The sequence below is a fragment of the Strix uralensis genome, chromosome 17 (genome assembly GCF_047716275.1).
Source record: "Strix uralensis isolate ZFMK-TIS-50842 chromosome 17, bStrUra1, whole genome shotgun sequence".
Classification (NCBI taxonomy): domain Eukaryota; kingdom Metazoa; phylum Chordata; class Aves; order Strigiformes; family Strigidae; genus Strix; species Strix uralensis.
Genome location: NC_133988.1, coordinates 14,087,785 through 14,108,414, shown reverse-complemented (window position 1 = coordinate 14,108,414; position 20,630 = coordinate 14,087,785). Strand labels below are relative to the sequence as shown.

General features: G+C 44.5%; 1 protein-coding gene across 3 annotated transcripts; it reads right to left on the bottom strand.

Annotated features, from left to right (window-relative positions):
- Positions 1–103: 103 nt before the first annotated feature.
- CCDC92 (coiled-coil domain containing 92) lies at positions 104–18,767 on the bottom strand. 3 transcript variants are annotated; one of them, XR_012631270.1, is made up of 5 exons: positions 18,578–18,767; positions 4,033–4,182; positions 3,623–3,664; positions 1,632–2,880; positions 104–888 (listed from the first exon to the last, which is right to left on the bottom strand). XR_012631270.1 is itself a non-coding variant. In XM_074886897.1 (4 exons), exons 2-4 carry the CDS (start codon positions 4,163–4,165, stop codon positions 2,105–2,107), a joined length of 948 nt encoding a protein of 315 aa, XP_074742998.1. In that variant the 5' UTR covers positions 4,166–4,182; positions 18,578–18,767; the 3' UTR covers positions 1,758–2,104. The 3 variants fall into 3 exon arrangements, 2 of the variants coding, with proteins under 2 accessions (XP_074742998.1, XP_074742997.1); XM_074886897.1 differs by lacking the exon at positions 104–888 and having other exon boundaries at positions 1,758–2,880; positions 4,036–4,182; XM_074886896.1 differs by lacking the exons at positions 104–888; positions 18,578–18,767 and adding an exon at positions 17,756–17,874 and having other exon boundaries at positions 1,758–2,880.
- Between the last annotated feature and the right edge of the window lie 1,863 nt (positions 18,768–20,630).

Genomic DNA, 20,630 nt, shown 5'->3' with positions numbered 1-20,630 from the left:
ATAATTTGCATTTCCTTTTAAAAAGGCTCCAAGCTGGTCTCTGTACACAAAAGAGGTAATAGGTAAGTTAAGTCTCGCACACACAAAGACTAAGCTTTGCCCATATGGTTGTAAGAAGTGTTTTTAATTGCCCAAAGCATCACTTCTGCTGTGCTTCGAAGCGGTGCCTTCCATCATCCTTGAACAAGCGGCAGGGGAGATCAGTCATACAATAGCTCGCCATAAAAATATGGCAACACCTACCACAGCAGCCAGAGCCACTGCTGGTTACTGCAAAACACTTCAAACCAGCAAACCCCACAATAACACTTGCTTTAACCAACCGTTTTCCAGGCACACAGCTTTTCCCTACCCCCCCCACCATTCACAAAACAAATCCTACCCCCAGCTGGCAAGGCCTGGCACAGGAGAGCATCTCTCGGGCTTCCCAGTGGTGATGCTGCACAGGGGCAGGTGGCCGCAGGGCTAGTGGACCTTCAAACCCTCTCCGGCCCTGCTGGGAGGTGCCACACTGCACGGGAGAAACAGCTTCTGTCACCCTGCCAGCGCCTCTGCAGGGGAGGCTGCCAGACAGACACACACCAACACAGCTGCAGAAAAAGCTTAAGGGGGGGGGCAGACTACAGCTGGCAAGGGGAAGGGAAGAGGGCAGGCAGGGATCCTTCATCAGCTTTCACAGAGCTCACGCGTTCCGAGTTTTTGAAGGCACATCATAAGCTTAGCAGCATTTGGGAGCCGTTGGTTCTTGCTGGTCCTACTCAGAGGCTGCAGACAAGAGTGAAGCAGAGGTGAGCTGGAGGCGCTGATCAGAATTTAAGAAAAATGGTCAAATTTGTGCTCCTTTCCCAAAGTTACATGCTCTCACAGCTCGTGGTATGCCTTTCTTTCCTAGGAAAAAAATAATTAAAAAAGAATCAAGTTGTCTTAACAGCTGTCAGGTCTACCTGTTGCTTACTAGGAAGGAGTAGGGGAATCAGGGCAAGTGCAAGGCAAGTCCATCCCAATCCACAAGGATAAAAGTTAAGCATATCCGCCAGGTTCTCCTCCTCTGTGAATTGGTTACATCACTTAAATTTAAAACTAAATACATTTTAGAGGGACAGCTCAGGTTTCTAAGCTGGCAGAAGCCAGCACTGTCTGCTGATTCCCAGAACAAGACTAAGGTTTTTCAGGACACAAAAATAATCCCTTTACAAAAAAAGTGCAGGTTAGAGCATAAAGAACCATTTCTATATTGGATAGCCAGTTACGTTTTCTCCCTGGAAAAGGAGCTCTGAGCCAGTATGGAAGGTGCTACAAGTGCAGAGTCCTGACTAGTGTAAAACACATAATGGAGCCATTCAGGTTAAAACAAAAGCCAAACACACAACAAAAACCCCCCACAACCAACCCAGTGTTCATACTCTTTCTGTGAGGATCACTAACCCTTTAAGAGAGTGCTTTATCCCCCCCCCCCCCCCCCCCATTTTTTCCTTAAAGCCACAAACCAAAGCATTTAGGATTAATCAAGTAACACTTGCTGGGACTCTCAGGATTTTGAGAAAGAAAAAAAACTATGAACACAATTTGCAATCGAGAGCACGTGCCCGGGAAGGAAAAGATGTCCTTAGTTCATTCTGAAGTGTACGTACGTCTGCACTATTTTCAATGCTACTGTGCGAAAGGCTTTGTCCTGGAGGCGAGTGTTGTGTATGAAGTGCTCACACACACAGTGAAGACAAAAGAACCACTGAGAGTTCAAACGTCAACAGCCAATACGTTATCACTGCAGGTTTATAGTTAAGTTTGTTTTCACTAATATTGATTAATAACGCAGCCTGCAGCCTGTGCCTTTGTCCACACGTGTAGTTGCAATAAATGGAGCAGTGCTCAGAAGCAAGCGGTCAGGTACCCCTGATTTGGCCACAGCATCGAGTAGTTATACACCTTGCCGTATGAACACAGTCCTACTGGGTTTCGTTAGAGGAGCGTAATTATTCATGATGTATCTGGAAGAAGTTTGGCATGCATGGGGCATCAAAAGAAACTTTACTGCAGGTGCTATTTATCCTACAGGATCACAGTGCATAAACAGCAACAGAGTAGAGCGGTTCAGTGACTTTACTCAGACAGTCCTGTCCGTCCCTGAGTGCTTTCTGACCACTTTGCTGCCGTGGACCTGATCCACCGCCAGCGTTTCGACCTCGGGCTGCGGCTGGGGCGGCGCGGCGTGGTGGATGCGATGCGCCACCCCGATGTGCGCCTTGTGCGGCTTCTCTCGGGCAGGGCTGTGCGATTCGCCAGCTGCACGGTCGGAAGCGATCGGCGGAATAACTAACGGCCTCTCCTTAATAAGATGTACCTCTGCCGTCTCCCTGGCCAGCAGAAATGGCGTGGGATCGGGCATGGCATCCACAGGCTCTCGGAGCAGCAGCTTCCGGCTCTCCGACCCTATTCTGTAGGCCTCTTCGAACTCGGGGTTGAGCGGTGTTGACAGGCTCTTCTTCATCCTGCGCCGTGGAGTCTCCGGCAGTTTATCTTTGGGGGGGGACGGCTTATAGTTGGACAGGACGGGGCTGCCAGAAGGGGTCCCCTCCGAAGTCCCACTTGAACTCATCAGCTTCTTCTTAGTAGCGTGCAGTTGAGAAGTTAAATAAGCAATAGTGCTCGCTCTCTGCTCTAGTTCACTCGACAACATGTTGAGCTTATGGCTTTTCATTTTTAATTCTTCCAAGTACTTCTTTTCTCTTTCTTTAATAGTGTTTTCCAGCACCATTATCATCGCATTCTTTTGTTCAAGTTCTTTCAATAATTCATTATTTTCAGCCTCTTTGACTTTCAGCTGAGCTTCAAGATCTCCACACTTTCTTTTGAGTTCTTCACTTCTTGAACTACCAATTCCTAGAAGAATAGGAAAAGCAGAAGTGTTTCAAGTTAACAATAGCCACTAAGTAAAATAGTGCAATAGGGTTCCTTTTGCTATCCTAAAGCCATAAGAGAAAACCTCTGAGCAACATTGCAACGTCAAGAAATAACACTGAGCACAGGCAAAGCTGCTCACTTGCTTTGCTGAATTTGCCCATATTCTCTCTTATTTGCAATACATATCCTGTCTGTCCCACACGATCCCTGATCTGGGGAGTGGGGTGTGTCACTCCCAGGGAGTATTTTATTCCTGTGCTTCACCTGTTGATAACATAATACATCCAAACCAACTAGAATCTAGTGTGTGTATATATCTCTCTATATATATTAAAATATACATATATAAAAGTTTTATGGTGCAATTAAAATACCAGCTAAGTTTTAATAATAGTCTCACTTTTCTGCCCCTAAAATTCATGTCCTCTGTTCCCATACAGCGTGCAGGGAACTGTCTAGTGAGAGAGAGGAGTCAGCAGTTCTACACTCCTGGCTCTTTCAAAGATTTCCTGTGTGACCTTGGTAAAGAACTTGTGACATTTACTTCCTAAATAACAGTAAGTCTGGAAAGTAGAAAACTACTCATGCCTTTAGAATTTATACAGTCAACACGCCAAGCGCAAAGTATTCTCACCCAGTTGTAATGGAGAAAATACAAACATTGAAAAAGATGCAGAAGTTTAACAGGAACATTAAAAGAAAAATGCTATGTATTCCTTACCTGACAAGTCTGAACTCTTTACAGTCAGCTCATAGGTTAAATCTGAGGAAAAAAGTTGTTTGTGTTTGTTAGATCATCGTCTACCCCATACACCACCTGGTGAGCATGTTTACAATGGCATACATCAATAAAAACAGAACTAACTATTCCCCCCCACCTGAAGCAATAATAGGAAATCAACTGCAAATTATCAAATCTATAAACCAACTGAAACTACCAGGTAACACACTGCTTAATGTCAGGTGACATCTTTGCTTAATAATCACACAGCTGTGCCCCGAGATACAGGCTGGTCACCCTACATGTGCCCTGGTGCTGGGCTTCGTTGCTGAGGTTTCACTGCTGCAGCAGGAAGCAGTTACTCCATTCCTGTGAGAAGAGGTAAGCGCCGAATCGGCAGCTCTCCCAGCTACCTGTGCAGTGCTGCTGCAGGCGGCGGATCTCGGCGTGCAGGCCTTTCAGCGTGTTGGCATGTTCTTGCTGGAGAAACAACAGATTCTTCTGGGCACTCTGCAGCTGGTTCTCCAGGTTTGAAGTTGCCATCCTGACATGCAGTTACCCTGCCAGTAAACAGGTGCAGAATTGTAACAGTGAGTTATCTTGCACGTACAAAGATCCTCACTACAGCCACGGTCAGCAGGAACAGCTGAATTCTACTATTAATGAACTGATACACAACCAAGCACATGCCACAAAAAGTTCATGACTATTTCAGTTGAAAGTGCTCTAAATTCATAGAAAGCCTAATTATACTCTAGGCCAGAGCAGTGTAGGGAACCCATTTGTTTGGAGTTAACACATTTTAAGGGTTAACTTCAGACAGACGAAGTCACTAATCCTGTTACAAGATAAAAGTGGAGTTCTGAGGGATGGGCTAGTATGTCCCTCTGTCTTGTTGGGGGTTTTCCAGTTACTTCCAGGGATACAGGAATTAGTAACATCCCTGGACAAGAAGCACTAAAACGCACCATCTCTAAAGAGAAACACAGAACAGGGACTCTGACACGCAGCTGGGCCCAGACATGCTGCTCTGGGGCACCTCAGCCCAGTGCACTCACTGGGGCCTGTGTGGGAGCGAGCTCTGGCTGCTCTTGCGTCTCCTCAGAATCCGACCCGGCGCGGGCCCCACGGCACCAGAGACTGGTGTCAGCCTCGATGCCACAGAACAAGACAACTGACAAGGACAATGCTTCATTTAAAGAGAAAACAAACAGATTTTTCTTGCTCTGGTTATGAGTACCTGAAAAACTGTTGTACCACTGGGTTTTCCTTGCAGAACAGCCTTACAAAACTAGGCCTGGACTGCAGCAGTGCTCAGACTCAAATAAAGACAGAAATGATTAACCATATGGTGCCGAGAGGCATCTTGAAGACCCCTGCACTGCCAGTGTTACTACTGCTCCTGATAAGGAACAATGGTTTTACATATACCCACAGGCCAAACAGCAGAGCAACATCTGTCTGGTGGAGCTGGAGATAGACTCCCAAATGAATTCCCTGATGGAGAGGTAAAAATAGCTCCTGGCACCAGGCACAGCCAGATGCTTCCCGTGCAGAAGCACACGCTGTGACATTTAAAGGAGCACCTGGAGGAGCACCCAGACAAGCACTAACAGGAGTTACCAGGTCCCCAGTGAGATCTGGTCACCAAGTCTGTCATGACACAATTTTGTTTATTGTCCTCTTTCCTAGTGAAATTTCAACTCTAAAATAAGTATACTAATGAGAAAAAGCAACGATGACAGCATGCAGTCCTCCTGCAGCCTCCAAGCACAGAATTGCTCAGGTATGCTTTTAGTATTCTTGAATTTCATGGTGTGATCGTTACCCCCCCCGCACACACAGAGCACGCCACGCTGCGACAGCTAGGGTGCACGGTGCTGCTCCACCCACAGCTGGTTTAGAGAGGCTGCTGGCTCTACACATGAAGAGCTTTCCAGAAATGTATGTCCTTAATAACGCCACATTACTATACTTTAAATTTCTTTAGCAAGAAAGCTGTCATGCTTGAGCTTTCTGAAAACTCTGGGAAGCCAGCCTTCTTGGGCACCTCAGGAGCACAACAGCACAAAAATAGGTGCACAGACAAAATTCTAGAGAGTCAGGCTCATGGGGACACCAGGGTGACAAGCAGTAGCACATACTGGGTGGAAATTACACAAGCCACGACAAGACATATACTTTTTGGGGGACAGAGCAGCACAGGGAACTGTCACAGCCCCTGGCCTACCATCAGGAGCAATGAGAGGTTTATGAGGTGCCTCTGCGTGCTCCCTGTGCACAGCCAGTGCTCTGGCCTGCCCGGGCTGGGGGGCACAGCAGCCCTCTCCTGCTGCCACGGGATCCAGCCAAGCAGGAGGGAGACTGATGAATCAGCTAGCGAGACTGATAAATTGGTTACAACGCTGGGTTAAACACTGTTGATGCATGAGGAGCATTAGCTCTGTCATTACAGTATGAAAGGCTAAAATCAGTTATCTGTGTAGTTTTATAAAAACAATTACAGTGTTTAGGTTACAAAGATAAGTAAAGATTCAGGACTGCCATTGCCTGGACAACCATATGCTATGGCATTACAACTACGGACTGTATTTACAGGACCATATGTGCATAAGACAGAACTTAATTCTGCCCATGGCTGCCTCATGGGCACCTTAACGGGTTCATCTTGCCATGCCAAGTGTCCTCCATTGGGCTCTTTTTGGTATGTAGTTTTATGACAAAAATTTGATTCTACAAGTTTAAAATTGGTAGAGCATACACTTAGAGAAAGTAACACACTTTTGTCATTCCTAAACATAACACAGCCCTGCATTTATAGTTTTTATTCCCCCAAAGAGCACCAGAGCCACTGCTCCTGCACCCTGGTAAAGCACTGAAGCACCTGGAGGGTTGCAGGGGGAAACACACAGAGCCTTCCTGATTTCACTCATGACCTTAACTGACATCATCATCAACTGACTGACCCCTACAGAAGCAGGTATTTGATTGTAAAAAAAATAAAGTGAGGGCATAAAAGTCTTTCAAAGAATCCACTTCTGTGCAAGGGGCAAACCAGAGCTCTTGGTTACTTTATAACAGAGATCAAAGATTAAATTCAGTGCTCAAGAAGAACGAGAGTAACAGCCTCAGCTGGTGCTCTGAGAGGAACGGGTCATTTCACAATCACCACCACTAGCAAATGAGCAAAAATCATGGACCAAAAATATTCTAAAAAGAGGTTTCTGGGTTGACTAAATAGGAAATAAACAGAGTTGTGCATACAGACTCTTGCTCTACAACTTCTGAGGAACTGCTCGTCTGAGCTGATGCACTGGGACATTCCATTACTGCCACACTGGGGCCCCCTCACCGCCCACAGTCCGAGGGCTATTTCAGGACAGACTACACAGTCCACAGCAATTACTGTGGGGCACCGTTCATTTTAAAGATTGATGACATTTTAGCTGTGTTACATTTTCAAAGTGACATCATCTTGTTTGCAAAGCTGACTTCACACAGAAGCTTTACCGAATCATCCAATTTCTTAAGTGACCATATACTCTTACCGACTGAATACGACAGCAGAATAAAATCTGCAAAAGTCATGTCCTCACCATAGCTGGAGCTCAGGCTGCGTGGAACACCACGGCTCAGAAGGGATTTTTAGTCAAGGAATGTATTTTCCAGAAGAAACTCTAAGCACTGACAGTGCTAGGTGAAAGAACTGCCTACACATAATATCCCGAAGCCTTTACTATCACCATGGTTACTAACGGTCGCTTTACCCTGTAACTATAATCTGAACAGAAAAAGCAACAGTGTTTATAACTCAGTCCTTGCAATGTGTTTTTTAAAAACTAGTTTCTGAATGTTAGAAAAAGCAAAACAAGGCCATCACTATTAATCTCAGCTGTTTTTTCACCTTGATCTCTTGCATCTTAAAGATCACACAAGAATTACCTACTCTGAAGGAAAAAAAAAAAAAGAAATCAGAGGCAGGCTAGTTTTATAGGCTTAGGAAGAAAATAAAAATTACCAGTAGCAGAGCATCATCTTCCCTGCAGCACCAGTACATTAATCAGTGAGAGCAATTAAAGCAATCCACTCTGAACATTAGCTGCAGCCCCTCTGCACTAAGTAGTTTCTCTCCTCGGAGGATAAAGGATCTGAGCGCTGACTTTCCCACAAGCCCTCTGCAACCCTCCTATGCTTTCCTTCCTCGCTGCAGCCTGGTTGTCTGCCTGCCTGCTCTCCTTTCCTTCACAGGAAAGGGAAGGCCACTATGGTAAAGTCACAGCTTCTGCAGAATTTATGGGAAGCAGCTCCAGCTCAAAGCCCGCTCTACCCCGCGCTGTCACGTCTGTTTAGACAGCACACATCAACACCGGGCAATCCGTGCGTGTGCGCTCTGGGAAACAGCCAAATCTGCCTACCTCAGAAACAGGGCAAGGGGAAAGGGTCTTGCATAGACAGTCACCATACAGAGATGCCTTTGCTACAAAATCTGCTTAGAATGGCACAAATTAGTATTAACAACAAAATATTCCAAGCCACTATTCACTTTGTACTACTTCACACCAAATCTTAAAACACAAAAGTAGACCTACTATTACTCAGGTCTGAGATTTGGATTAAATAGATTTCAACTGAATATCTGTTATCTGTCAACTATCTGTCAAGCTCATTAGCACAATATTAAAAATATTTTTTATTGCTTTTGCAGCCAAACTTACAATGAAATTTCTATTGCACAAATGAGGGAAGAAAAAGAATTCACACCTGCAGTCTGAATAGCTCTCAGATACCCACGGATCACCTGCATTTCACCCAGTTCTAAGTTCAGCAATATTTTTCTCTGTAGGAACTTTTTCAGCCAGTGCCTAATGAAAAAGCTGGCCAAAATACCAAAGCAGAAGCCAGCTAAAGAGAAAATGTTTATTTTTCCAGAATAATATAGAATTGGTTTATGGCCCTAGAATTAATACAACTGAATTGGGCACAAAAAGATTGAAAATATGGATAGAATATACAGTAAGTTAGGCCAACAGTCTAGCCAATTGATTTGTTGTTGGGCAAGTTTACCAAAGAGACCGTTTCTGAAGATCAGAAACATGGGGTTAAAAGGAGGGAAAAACCCTCTCAGCATGACATCACAGAATTGCTCTGGCAATTGTTCTGGTTTTGGGTCAGAGAAGTCTCTTCAGACATCTGAATAAAGAGCTTCAAGAGCCAGGAGACACCACGTGTATTTTGTAAAGGGACAGAACCAGGGGACAGAAGTAGACCTCCTGGCTGTGACCCTCCTGGAGGCTCCCATCCACGCTGCTTCGCAGGACAGGGCAAGAGGGGACATTACTTGCGTCCACAGAGACGCAGTGCTGTTTGTTGTCCAAACTGTTATGATTTAGTGTGATTATGCTCTTATAAAGCCCACCCAAATCATGTATTTCAATTCAAAGCATACTGGCTGAAACAGTGTTTTGCAGGGTGGTAGAGTTTTAAAGAAGTGGCAGCATGAAAATATGCTGATTTATGACTGGGAAGTTGTTTTATACAAATAGTTTTCTTTGAATAATTGGATTATTGAAACACTGACAGCTTTTATTTCTGTTTTCCCCACTTACAGTCAGTTTGCATATTTTGTACATTCTATAGCACTTTACAACTAATCAACTTCCTTGTTTATTTAGGTCAGGTAAATATCAAAGGACACCATGCAAAAAAATATAAAATAATTTTTAAAGCCAAAAACTTGTGTGACAGTTGTTAATGTAAAGCCATGCATTGAAACTTGAAAAAGCTATCATAAGTTAACAGCACCCCTTTAATTTTGCATTCTCAGGTATACCATTAGTGAAAGCTGCTACAATTACATAAAACATTTTATTTAATGTTAGTCTCAAATTTGTCAGCAGCTCATAGGATACGTTGCAAGTGAGACCTACTGAACCATACAATTTTAGTCAAAGTCTTTAAAATGGGAACAGACTCAGAAGATGTAATGAAAAAGAAACAAATATAATTAAAAAGAAATAATCGTTTCTTTTAATACAATTTGATGAAAATTTTCTCACCACTTCTGTATGCAGATGCTTTGACTTAGTTCCAGGGAATTTGGTTAGTGGGATTTACAGCTACTCCAAGTTCCTGAACAATTCTTATCCCTGTTTCTTGGTATGTAGCATGCACAGCCACAAATCACATCCAACAACTGTTCTCATGGGCAGCTGAGATCTTACAGAAAACATGGTCTTGGGAGGGGTCAGTTTAAAGAAAAAAAAAAAATCTATTCAGGTACATCTCCCATTGGTGTTTCAAAAAGGAAATCCTATAAAGCAGTTCTGGGATTGCACTAGACTGATTTAATCTCCTGCTCCCTGAAACAAGAAAGAACGTGCAGCCAAGAATAAGGCTATGATCAAAAAGCACAAGAGAAATTGCAAAATGCAGAAGTCAACTGAGCCCTTAATAGATGAGCAACCTTCACTCTCTCACCATGGAAATCGGTGGGACAGTGCTCTCAGCAACCAGTTCCTGGCTGGATTTCCTCAGATGAATCAAGCCAAGGCTGGGAAGAAGCTGCAACTGCATACACCACAGAATAGTTACGTCACTATGGTTCTTCCCCCTTTCCCCTTGTCTCCAAAGCAACTTAAAACAACAAAAAAAGGTTTGCCATGTTTTTATACAAAAGGAATTGTGCAATGCAGAGCTAGGCAAACTCCCACTAGGAATGCATATGACATTTGATAAGGATGATAAAACATTAAAAGGGGCACTGCAGTGTTCAACACAGCAAGGGTAACACACCCCCTCTTTCACAATAAGGCTTGTGCTAAACACCAACAGCGTCCAACAGTTACACAAGCTTTATCGGGGTGGCATCCTGTATTTGACCCTTAAAACATGCAAAGTTTCTTATTTCTCAGGATCACCACCATCACCGAATACTTCTAGATATAGCTCAAAGATTGAGCTCAAGTCCTCCAAACAATGGATTCACAATTTCTCTTTGACATAGTCTAGAAGGAACAAATGGAATGAATTAAACACATTCCCTTGGGAACATGAAGTACAACACTTTAATCCTTGCTGCACCTACCTCACCTCATCTTTCAGTGAAGAGGAGAAGGTAACTTAATGTTCTTCTAAGCTCACCTTAAAAAGGAACTGCTCTGTCTCTTTTACTAGTGCATGTTCCCTTAAAAAGGGAACAAAAAAATTAACCTTAAGTTGAAATTAGAAATATTAAACAGGAGCTTCCAAAATGCAACTTCATCACATGCTCACCACAAAAAAAAAAAAAAATCCACTAACATTTTAAGAGCCAAATCTTGCCTTGCAGATGATGTGCAGGCTCCAGGCATTTTCTGATCTGGATAGAGTTCAAAATATTTCAAGGCAATGAGCATCTGGCTGTGTATTAGGTGCCTTTGTACAAAATCAGAGCATCTCTATACCCCATTGCAAGATAAGAGGAGGGAGATGCTAATCTATGACTTTAGACACCGTCCAAAGGAGGCTACTGGAACGAAGCCCAAACAACCTCAGTTATTTAACATTTTCATTCCTGTTTTGTATCCACTAAATAAAACAGAATAACCTCCTTTTACATGGATGGGGTGACTGTCACCTGAGAAGCTGCTTTAGCTCTCTGCCAACACATATCCAAATCTTCTTGAATCATCTATGGGCAGGCAAGCATTTTCCTCTCAACTGGTGTCTAGCCAGTGCCCCCTCAAAATGTGACAAAACTGCCAAAATGCTTTTTGTATGCTATACAAAATACAAGAACTAATGAAGGACACAGGAGTCTTCTTGGAAGAACCTTGAAAGTTTTAGCCAGTCCCCATTTTAAAGACTGTCACTGAACTGACCAAACACTTTAAAATAATGTAGTTCCAATGATAAAATGCCCAACTAACACTTAGCAGTTCTTTGCTTAGATCAGCTCTCCATCTCCAGAGACACATGCCATCCCCAAAGTGTTTGTTCAGCTTATTTCAAAGGACATAATAAAGAAAACCCTGCCACCTCCACAGCCAGCTTGAGGGCTTTGCTATCTTTCTGCCTGGACATTTGCTTTAACCCCACCCAATACCATTATACTTCTACTAATGTAGATCCGGCAATAATACAATTTAACAACAGCCTATTACACAGTTTCAGATTTATGCTCGCCCCTCATTCGTCCCTGCATTAGACTAAACCACTCTAACTAGTTCAATATTTCCTGAAGCCACACTTTTCAGACTATATGCTAGGCCTACACAGCCGCCTTCTGAATGTCTCTCCCCTTCTCCAGTGCTCCCTCATCAGCAACGAGCACATCTTACAGCAGCAACTCTATCCCCCTCTTCCTCTGCCTTCTGTGTTAAAGTATAACAATACTTACATGTAATTATTGTCCCAGTAACTTGTTTTCATATTCTTTTAGTTTTTGTCTTTTAAGCCAAGCAATATTAGGAGTACTTTCCTGGAGACAACTAAGGGGAAGAAGGAAACATGCCACTCTCCTCCCAGAGGAAGGATATGATTTTGCTTTCTCAGCTCCTTTTCTATTTCTAATGCTTTTCGATGCTATTTTACTCAGTTGTTTCTCTGCCCTGCTTCCCCTTCATTTTCTGATCAGAGATTCTGCAGACTCTTCACAGTTAATCTCTGAATGTCCCTGAGGAAGCACAGGTTTTAGTATTTTAGTAAGAAAATAATTTTCTGTTACTCCAACAGCAATTGGTATGGCAGCAGGAGGAACAATTAAGTGGACACACTCCTGGTAGCAACGATTTCATTCTTCCAGATGCTGTAAATGAACAAGCTGGTACTCTGCACAGAAATCACTGACTGCTAACGTGCCTGACTGTTTACCTGAAGTCACGAGGACTGACAGGAATAATTCAGTTTTCTCCGTCCTTGAGACCACCCAACCCCAGAGCTGTCACAATGGAAGCAGACTAGAAGTAATCAGATGTTAAGGTCACTACTGTGACAGAGACTATTAGAGAATCAAAACAAATGGTCCTGCAGTGGCACTTTAATCAGATACAGTTACTCTGGCCAATACCAGGGTATCCAATGCTATGGCTGTACAGCTGTCAAGAAGGTACAGCTCACTTTGGCAGAAAGCACTGAAAATGATGTAATTTGGGCATAATTCACTTCAGGGGAAAAAAAGAAGGTATAATCTAAATAACACCAATTACTTCAGAAGAACCGCTTTAACGATGACGAAGTCCGTGTAATTTTATTTTTTATTAAAGTGACAATAAACGCCCTCATGATTAAGCTACATCGTAATTTAGAGGAACAGGTTGGTTCTCTTCTGCTTTCTAGCACACGCTCCTGATGCCTGGCCTTTCTATTTTATTCACCCTTTCATTTTGAGGATAAAATAGTTTGTTATTTTAATATAATCTCCATCAAAGTCACAGAACACAAACTGCACCCCAATCACAACTAGTCAGTTATAATATGGCAAAGATACATATTATTCTACTAAAGCAAATTTCTTTTATCAGAAGGGGAGTGAAATTAATATTCAATTCCCCCAGATTAACACAGTATCAATGTTACACATAAAAATGAGCCTGATCCTATTTCTTTCAAAGTCATTAAGACAGTTCTCCAGCTTCAGTTAAAGCCAAATCAGGACTTAAGCCAGTAAGGTGGGCTGTGGGAGGTTTTTGTACAAGGATATGTTAAGTATAACTCCAAATTTATGCTTCGAATTAATATCATACAATGGAAAAGTCAAGGGTGGGGGTTTTTTTTCAGCTATCAAATATTCACTTATGAACACTTCCTGTTCTCTTTTAATTTTATTCTCTATAATCAGTAACATGGAAATCGCACAAGAACTCAAAGTAAATGTATTTGTGTCAATTTTAAAAATGTCCAGGTTCTGAAGGCTTAATGAAACACAAACCAAAAAATTACTATGCTGGTTTCACACAAGTGACTTGGGCATTTTTTCCCCCATAACAGGAAAATAACCTGCCACGTGCCACACAGGCATGCAACTATTTAGCTATCCAGCCTAGCGTGACTTTGTCTCACCCCTTCCACGTGCATATACTGAGCAAGAAATTACTGCTGGGTTTCTGAAATGCTTCAAAATCACCTTCCTGGTCATTCAGTGAACCAGGTCAGGGAACTGGTTCAGCTGACAACAAACCTGTTTTTCCACTGGCTGTTTTTCAGGCGACAGGTTCACCATGCAGCACTGCAGACACCTAATAGGGAAGGTGGGGGGAAAAAAAATAATAATAAAAAAAAATCTGCAACCAGCTTGGGGGTGTGGTACAGGCAGAACTGCTTCCTGCAGCAGCGCCAGCTCTGGGCACTCCTCTGAGCGTGAGCTCCTACTGCAAGAACTGCAGAAATGATGCTTTTTGAGAGTTTACCTGGAATATTTGTGAAACACATTAAAAGGCACTGAAGCCTTGCAGCAAGCTAAATAAATCTGTCCTCCTAGGAGGGATCCATTTACAGAGAACAGCTATTGTAATAGCAACTCTGCAGAATAGCACAACTATTTTTCAGGCAAGTTTAACAGGCTGAGTAGTATGCTTTTCTCTAATGCACTCTGTGATGGTGTTTCATAAGCCATTGATTTTGTTATTTTAGAACAGCAACTAACATCAAACATACAAAAACGGGTCTCCACTTTGCTAAAGTAAAGGTTTTGAGAGATGCTGATGAAGGAAATTTAGTGGTGGTGATGAGCTGTTTGCATTTTTTTTTAAGTAAATAGGATGGCAAGACAAAGAATTTCAAACAAAGATGCTTTATACTCTTACTTACATAACTTGGGTATCTCAAACTGAGATAATAAAACTGTATACAGCTTAAATCAAGCTTTCATGAGGAATGGAAAGCAAACAAGCACACGTACTTTCATTACAAAGGAAACCTGCTGCTAATGACATCATTCACACGATTTTTTTTCCGCACAGATGGACACTTCCTAAGCTCGACACCTCTACTCCAGAGATGCGATACACTGCACCTTTTGTGCCCTCCCTCTGGGCACTGACTCCGATTACAGGGAGCTACTGTTCCCTGGCATATTTTCAGCCTTTCTAAGGCAGTTATCATTCTGTTTAGGGAGAAGCCACGAAATTTTACAGTTTTTAGACAAGCTGTGTTTTTAACTAACATCGATCTTAAATCCTGCCTCTCACTCAAATAGTTAAGACCAACAAGCAGCAACATATTTTAACATTTTAAGTACAAACCAAAGGTTTTCTAGGAGTGAAATGAGAGCAAACATGCTCCTCAGTAGCAGGAAAGAAACAGCTATCCAAATAAAAGGCTTTTTTTTCAAGGATTATTTAAAAATACCCAAACAAACAGCTTGCAGGAGTTCTGATACACTCCAAGGACACTGTTTTCAGCAGTGTTTTGTCATGCCTCTAACTTTTAGTAGTAAATAAATGTATTGCTCCCATTTATAGTACCATGCTCTTTAACATTACCAGGAGAAGTGAGCTGGTAGATAATCATAAAACATTATTAGACAAAATTATTCACTGATCACATGGAGATACTGACTAGCGCCCATTATCACACTGCTGGACATCCTTCTTTAGAGGAAGACCATTTTTATATCACTTAAAAATGAGCACAGACTAAGCAGGCACACACTCGTTGAAGATACTATAGCCAGATATATGACGGTTGCCAGGTCTCATCAAGCAAGTGAAGGAATTGGAGGTGAGGTACAGCAGGTAGCAACCGGCAGGCTAACATTCAAACCTGGCTCTCCCAAATGCACTATTAATTATCCTAATCTGCTTTTTCACATACTGCATTAGATTAGTGCGCAGGAAAGGAGCAGAGAGTTTGTTTCGGCACGCTGCAGATGCAAAGGAAACCAGAGCTCTAGCGATAAGATTTCTGCCGGAACAAAGGGCACCCTCCCCGCCTCAACTCCACCCCGGCGCTGGGCAGCAGCACTCAGTACCATTGTTCCCAGAGACAGGACAAGCTCTGCCAGAGACTGTTCCAACAATACCAGTTATGGTTACACAATATTAGCTTATTGCAGCATATTTCCATCAATAACAACAGTGTGGAACCTGCAGTAAGGTACACAGACCTATGTCGATGCTTTTCAATGTTTCACAGCTATTCACCATGTTTTACTCTGTGCTGCAGCTCACGAAAAAGGCTGCAGAAAGCCAAACCAGAGACCTTTCATGCACCTATCTTTTTTTCAGCACCAAAATCCTTAGATCATTCCTTTCTTCATCTGTGGCTTTGCTTTTCAAACCAGTAGTAGGAAGAGCTACGCCCTTGATCTAGTCAGAACACACTTAACTTTATTTCCACTAAAGCATCAAGTTACTCAACACACGGATTTTTCAGTAAATCACTGCTCATCAAAAGCCACCACTGTTAGTTACTAAGAGACACACATATGATACACAAATATATACAGAAAGTGTCACTTGTCAGCAAAAAAATTTCTTAAGCATTATAAAGTTTCAGAAAGATGAAGGTGTCCGTTCTCTGTACAAAGTAACTACCATTTGCTACATTTTTTTAAACTTTACTATGCAAACTGAGGTTAAACATGAACTTGAGTAAAAAGATGAATTACACAACAGTATTCTGTTCACACAAGTATTGCAATACATTGTGAATCCTGAGGATATAAAAGCAATCCTTCAAAGTTTTGCTACTTTAAAACACCATTTTTTAAGCCATAGAAAAGTAGTGAGACACCTAGAAATGAGAGTCTAACACAGTAGCAAAAGTAAACTTGCAAACTAGTTTATTACAACTGTATTCCCTCTATTATACTGTTTATAATGTTCAAGAAATATTTTACTTTGCGTTATGGTCCACATTCTGGAATAATAGCAGTGGGGAGTTTTTCTTCTGCCTGCTGCTGTTAAGGGATTGACTAATGTAGTAGATCTGGATGAACAAATACATTATCCTTAATACCTATAACCTCTTGAATTAGGGCACATAGAGGAACAGTTTGATTTTTATAACTCCAATGACAGAATGCATTAAAAAAAAAAAAAGCCCTGAAAGTATGCAGTTATATCTGAAATCTCAAGTAAAGGAAACTACTTTAAGGAATGAAAACAGATTGCTATTCTAGAGTTTGCAACAACTACTGGACTGAAAACTACATACAGCATTTGGACTGGTCATGAGACCTTCGTCCTTCCTAAGGGGATGGGGGAAGAAACTTTACAGATATACTAAGCAGAAGTATGGTAATAGTCTGAAAACAAGCAGTTACGCGTTAGTTCTGCCAATATTCTTTTTTTCTACTGAAGCAGCTGACACTTTCCTCTGTTATGACCTCCTGATCTTTGTTGTTTCACTTAATGACTACTGGAACCTCAGTACAACCAAAAGCTTGAAAAATTAACAATGTTACAAGTCTGCTATTACCTGATTATAAAGCACTTCCTTTAAACACTCAAATCAAAAAGCAGTGTGCAGTTTAAGAGCATAAATGTCTGTCTCCTAGAGGTTCAGTTACAATAAAGCACTACAGAATTACATTCATTAATGAGTAAGTTATATGGAAAAAGGCACTGTATGTAGAGTCACCTCCATTTGTCTGGGGTTTTTTGTTTGTTCGTTTGTTTTAATTAAAGCATCAATATTGCAAAAGCATCAATAGAGCTTTTTAAGCTTAAGCATCTTACCATCTAGGCAAAGCCAAGAAGCACCCTGGATGCTTATGCACCTGCAATGCAGATCAAAATGGACAATTCCACCCTCGGGGCTGCCTCAGCTTCTGTGTTTTTATTTACCTTCACTGTCTCAGCTTTACACAATGTAATAAGGCCAACTCAAACGCATACCACTGCTGTCCGCGGTGGGAAGGGCCCCTCCTTCCGCCCTGCTGTCCCACCCCGTGTCCTGCGTGTGGAAACAGAGCATCTATGCGGCTGGAAGAATCTCCATGTCTGAGGACGCCCTGCACTTCTTTGCTGCCATATCCACCAGTGCCAGGCACTCTCCTCAGAAGGAAAAATCTCATCTCAAATGAAGATCACTCCCTACCCACTCCAAAACGTACACAATCCATCCATCCATCCATCCCTCCATCTTCTCTTTGCAGGCCCCGTGTTACTCATGAAAACGACACTGTTGGCACTTTCTAAAGTGAAAACGTACCGCCCAAAACGAGACTGTGAAGGATGAAAGAGGATGCGATGTAAAACCTGCCCCAGCGGGTGCGGGTGGGAGTCAGCAGCTCCACCGAAGGCTATCTGAATTGTGCAGAGGGACGCTGGGCTGCGAGGTGAATGGGCGGACCGCTCCCTCCTGAGCTAGGATACATTCGCAACCAGAAATTAAAGAAACGTCCTTGCCAGCAGAAACGGAAAGATAAGGGGTAAAGTGAGCTGCAGGATAACCCCTTTTCTCCTCTGCTGCTCTAGTGACCAGAAAAGGGGCTTTTTATGCTCTTAAGAGAGAAAAAGAGGCACTTTGGTCCAGCGCCAACACCCCCTCGGACAGACAGGCACACCGGTGCCGGAGCAGCCCAGCCCGCCCACCCCCCGGGCTCCTCGCCGCATTACAGCGGGCGGCCCAGGGGGCTGCCCTCGCCGCACCGCCGCGGCTGGGGATCTTCCTCCCCGGAGCCGCTGCTTTTCCAGCCGGCGCAGGACCGCGACCATTCCCCCCCGTTCCTAACGCAGAGAGGGGCGCCCCGACACCCTCCCCCCCCCTCCCCCGCCTTCGGGGGGACGAGATGGGACGGACGCGCCTCACAACGCCGCGGTGGGCGGGAAGGGTCTCCCCGGCGGGCCCGGGGCCGCGCAGGAGACAGCCGGGGAGAGAGCGGGGTGCGCGTGAGGGCGGGGAAAGGCCTGAGCCCCCTCACGGAGCAGCGATGCCGCTAACCGCCGTTAACGCCGCCCCGGCTGGCCCAGGGTGCCGTAACCCCCCCCGCGCCCCCTCGGCCGGGGCCGCCGCCTCTCCCCGGCCCCTCACCTGCTCAGCCCTCCGCGGCGGTGCCGAGCCGGCTCCCTCCCGCCGCAGGCGCACCGGGCCGCCCAACCCCTCGCAGCCGGGTCAGCCGACGCTCATCGCCCCTCACCACCACCAGCCCGAAGGAGCCGAGGGGCGGCCCGCGGGGCCGGCACTTACCGGCCGCGGGGTGCGTGTGGGGAGGGGGGGAAGCGGGAGGGGGGAAGCCGGGACCGGGGGCGGCGGCGCAGGCGCAGGTGCGGCTGCGGCAGCCCGGCCCGTCGCTATGGCAACAGGGGGGGTGTCAGCGCGGGCAACGGCCCCGCCCACAGCGGGAAGAGCGGGCGGGGCGGGGGGCGCGTGCGCGAGGGGCAGCGTGGGTGCACGCGCGGGTTTCGTAGGACGGGGTGCACGTGCCGCCGCGTATGAACACGACGCACGCACGCACGCACGTGTGTGTCCGTCCGCATGTTTGGAGCCGTGTGCACATGCGTGTGTGTCTGTGTGAAGGAACATGGCGGGGGCGCTGGAAACACGTCTGTAACCAGAAGTTGTGTGTGCTCCGGCGGACCATGGCAATGTGCCTCGGTGGATTTTTTGGGGAAAAAAGAGGGTGCGTGGAGCTGGGGGAATTTTTGTGCAGTATGTCCGCACGCGGCTCCGTGTGCCCAAATGGTTCATGGCCGTGTGTGTGGGAAGTTCCCTCCCGAGGCAGCGAAGTGCTTGGGGTGGAACTTCTGCAGTCTGTCCCTCTCCTCACATGCACCTTGGCTCTGCAGTGTCATTTCTGCATGAATATATATATACACACACCACCTTAAACTGCACACCAGCTGGGTAGGTCCTGGGTGTGCAGCCCTACGTGGTCGGATATTTGCGCATCTGTATTTTCTGCGTAAAACCATGTGGAAGATTATGCCCCGTGGCATAATCACTGCCATGTGATTCTATTTCTGGCAGATGCACACAAGTTCAGATGAGCAGTGGCGGACACGCACAGAAATTCCCACACAACTAATGAGTACAGAAAGGTCAGGGCAATCGGGGATTTGCCCATGACCAGGACATCGCCCCTGTGGATGGCACACATAGGAACAGCCTGATAAGATTTATCTTGCATGCAGATTTGCACACTCGCTTTTCCATGGTCGGAATTGAAGGAATATACTTCATTTAAGTGACTTTCAAAATTAAGAGACAGAAACTTGATTTTTTAAAGCAGACAACAGAAAAAGATGATTAAAGTTTCTAAAACGTAGAGATAATAATTTTCTAAGGAAAAAGAAATACTACACACAACACATGACTATTTCACACCTTCACCCAAATCAGATTCAGCATTAAGCTGCAAGCTGGTGGATCTACGTACCTTCAGCGTGATTCTGTTCTGTGTGAGGAAACAGAGGACGGATCTACACGTGCTTTGCACCTTCGGCTCCTAAGCCGGGGAAAATGAAGCGCAACATAAACCTAAAGGGAAATATTTTTAAGAAAGCTTATTAGTTCTTAGTCAAAGCTAAAACCACAGAAGACCAGTTTTAAATTATAAGTGAAAAGACTGGTACAGGAGGAGATTTCAGCGTACCAGCAGTGATGGAGAAAGGCCCTGCAGTGGGAAGGAGGAGGCTGCTGTGTCCCACCAGTGTGGGGTGGGTGTGAGCTGTGTCCCCATGGCACCTCCCCAGCCTTGGACACAGCGGTGCTGGCAGCTGGTGGCTCCCCACACCCCGTGGATCCCTCCTTCGTGCAGCAGCTGCGCAGAGAGGCTGAACTCAAACGCAGACATAGACCCAGAGAACAAGCCCTCCATGATTTTCCTTCCATTTTATCTCAGTTCCATCCAGCTTTTTATATAAAATGTGGACTCTTAATTTAGGATCCCGTTAGGTGACGAACTAGTCTGAGAAGCTGATTCATTTAGGACCTGTGCCAAGAGAAATGCATTTGCCATCTGAATCATCCTGGCAGGGAAGACAGAAGGATGTTAAATTCAATATGGATCCCTAATAACCTAACACAGATGAAGGAAAAACTCCCAGCTGTGCTGCTGGAAGGAAAGTGCTTTTTATTAACGGAC

Coding starts and splice junctions, on each gene's coding strand:
- CCDC92 (XM_074886896.1), bottom strand. CDS start 4,165: ATGGCAACTTCAAACCTGGAGAACCAGCTGCAGAGTGCCCAGAAGAAT. Junction 3,665..4,032: donor GCAGCAGCACTGCACAGGTA/GCTGGGAGAGCT, acceptor TTTTTTCCTCAG/ATTTAACCTATGAGCTGACT. Junction 2,881..3,622: donor AAAGAGTTCAGACTTGTCAG/GTAAGGAATACA, acceptor CTATTCTTCTAG/GAATTGGTAGTTCAAGAAGT.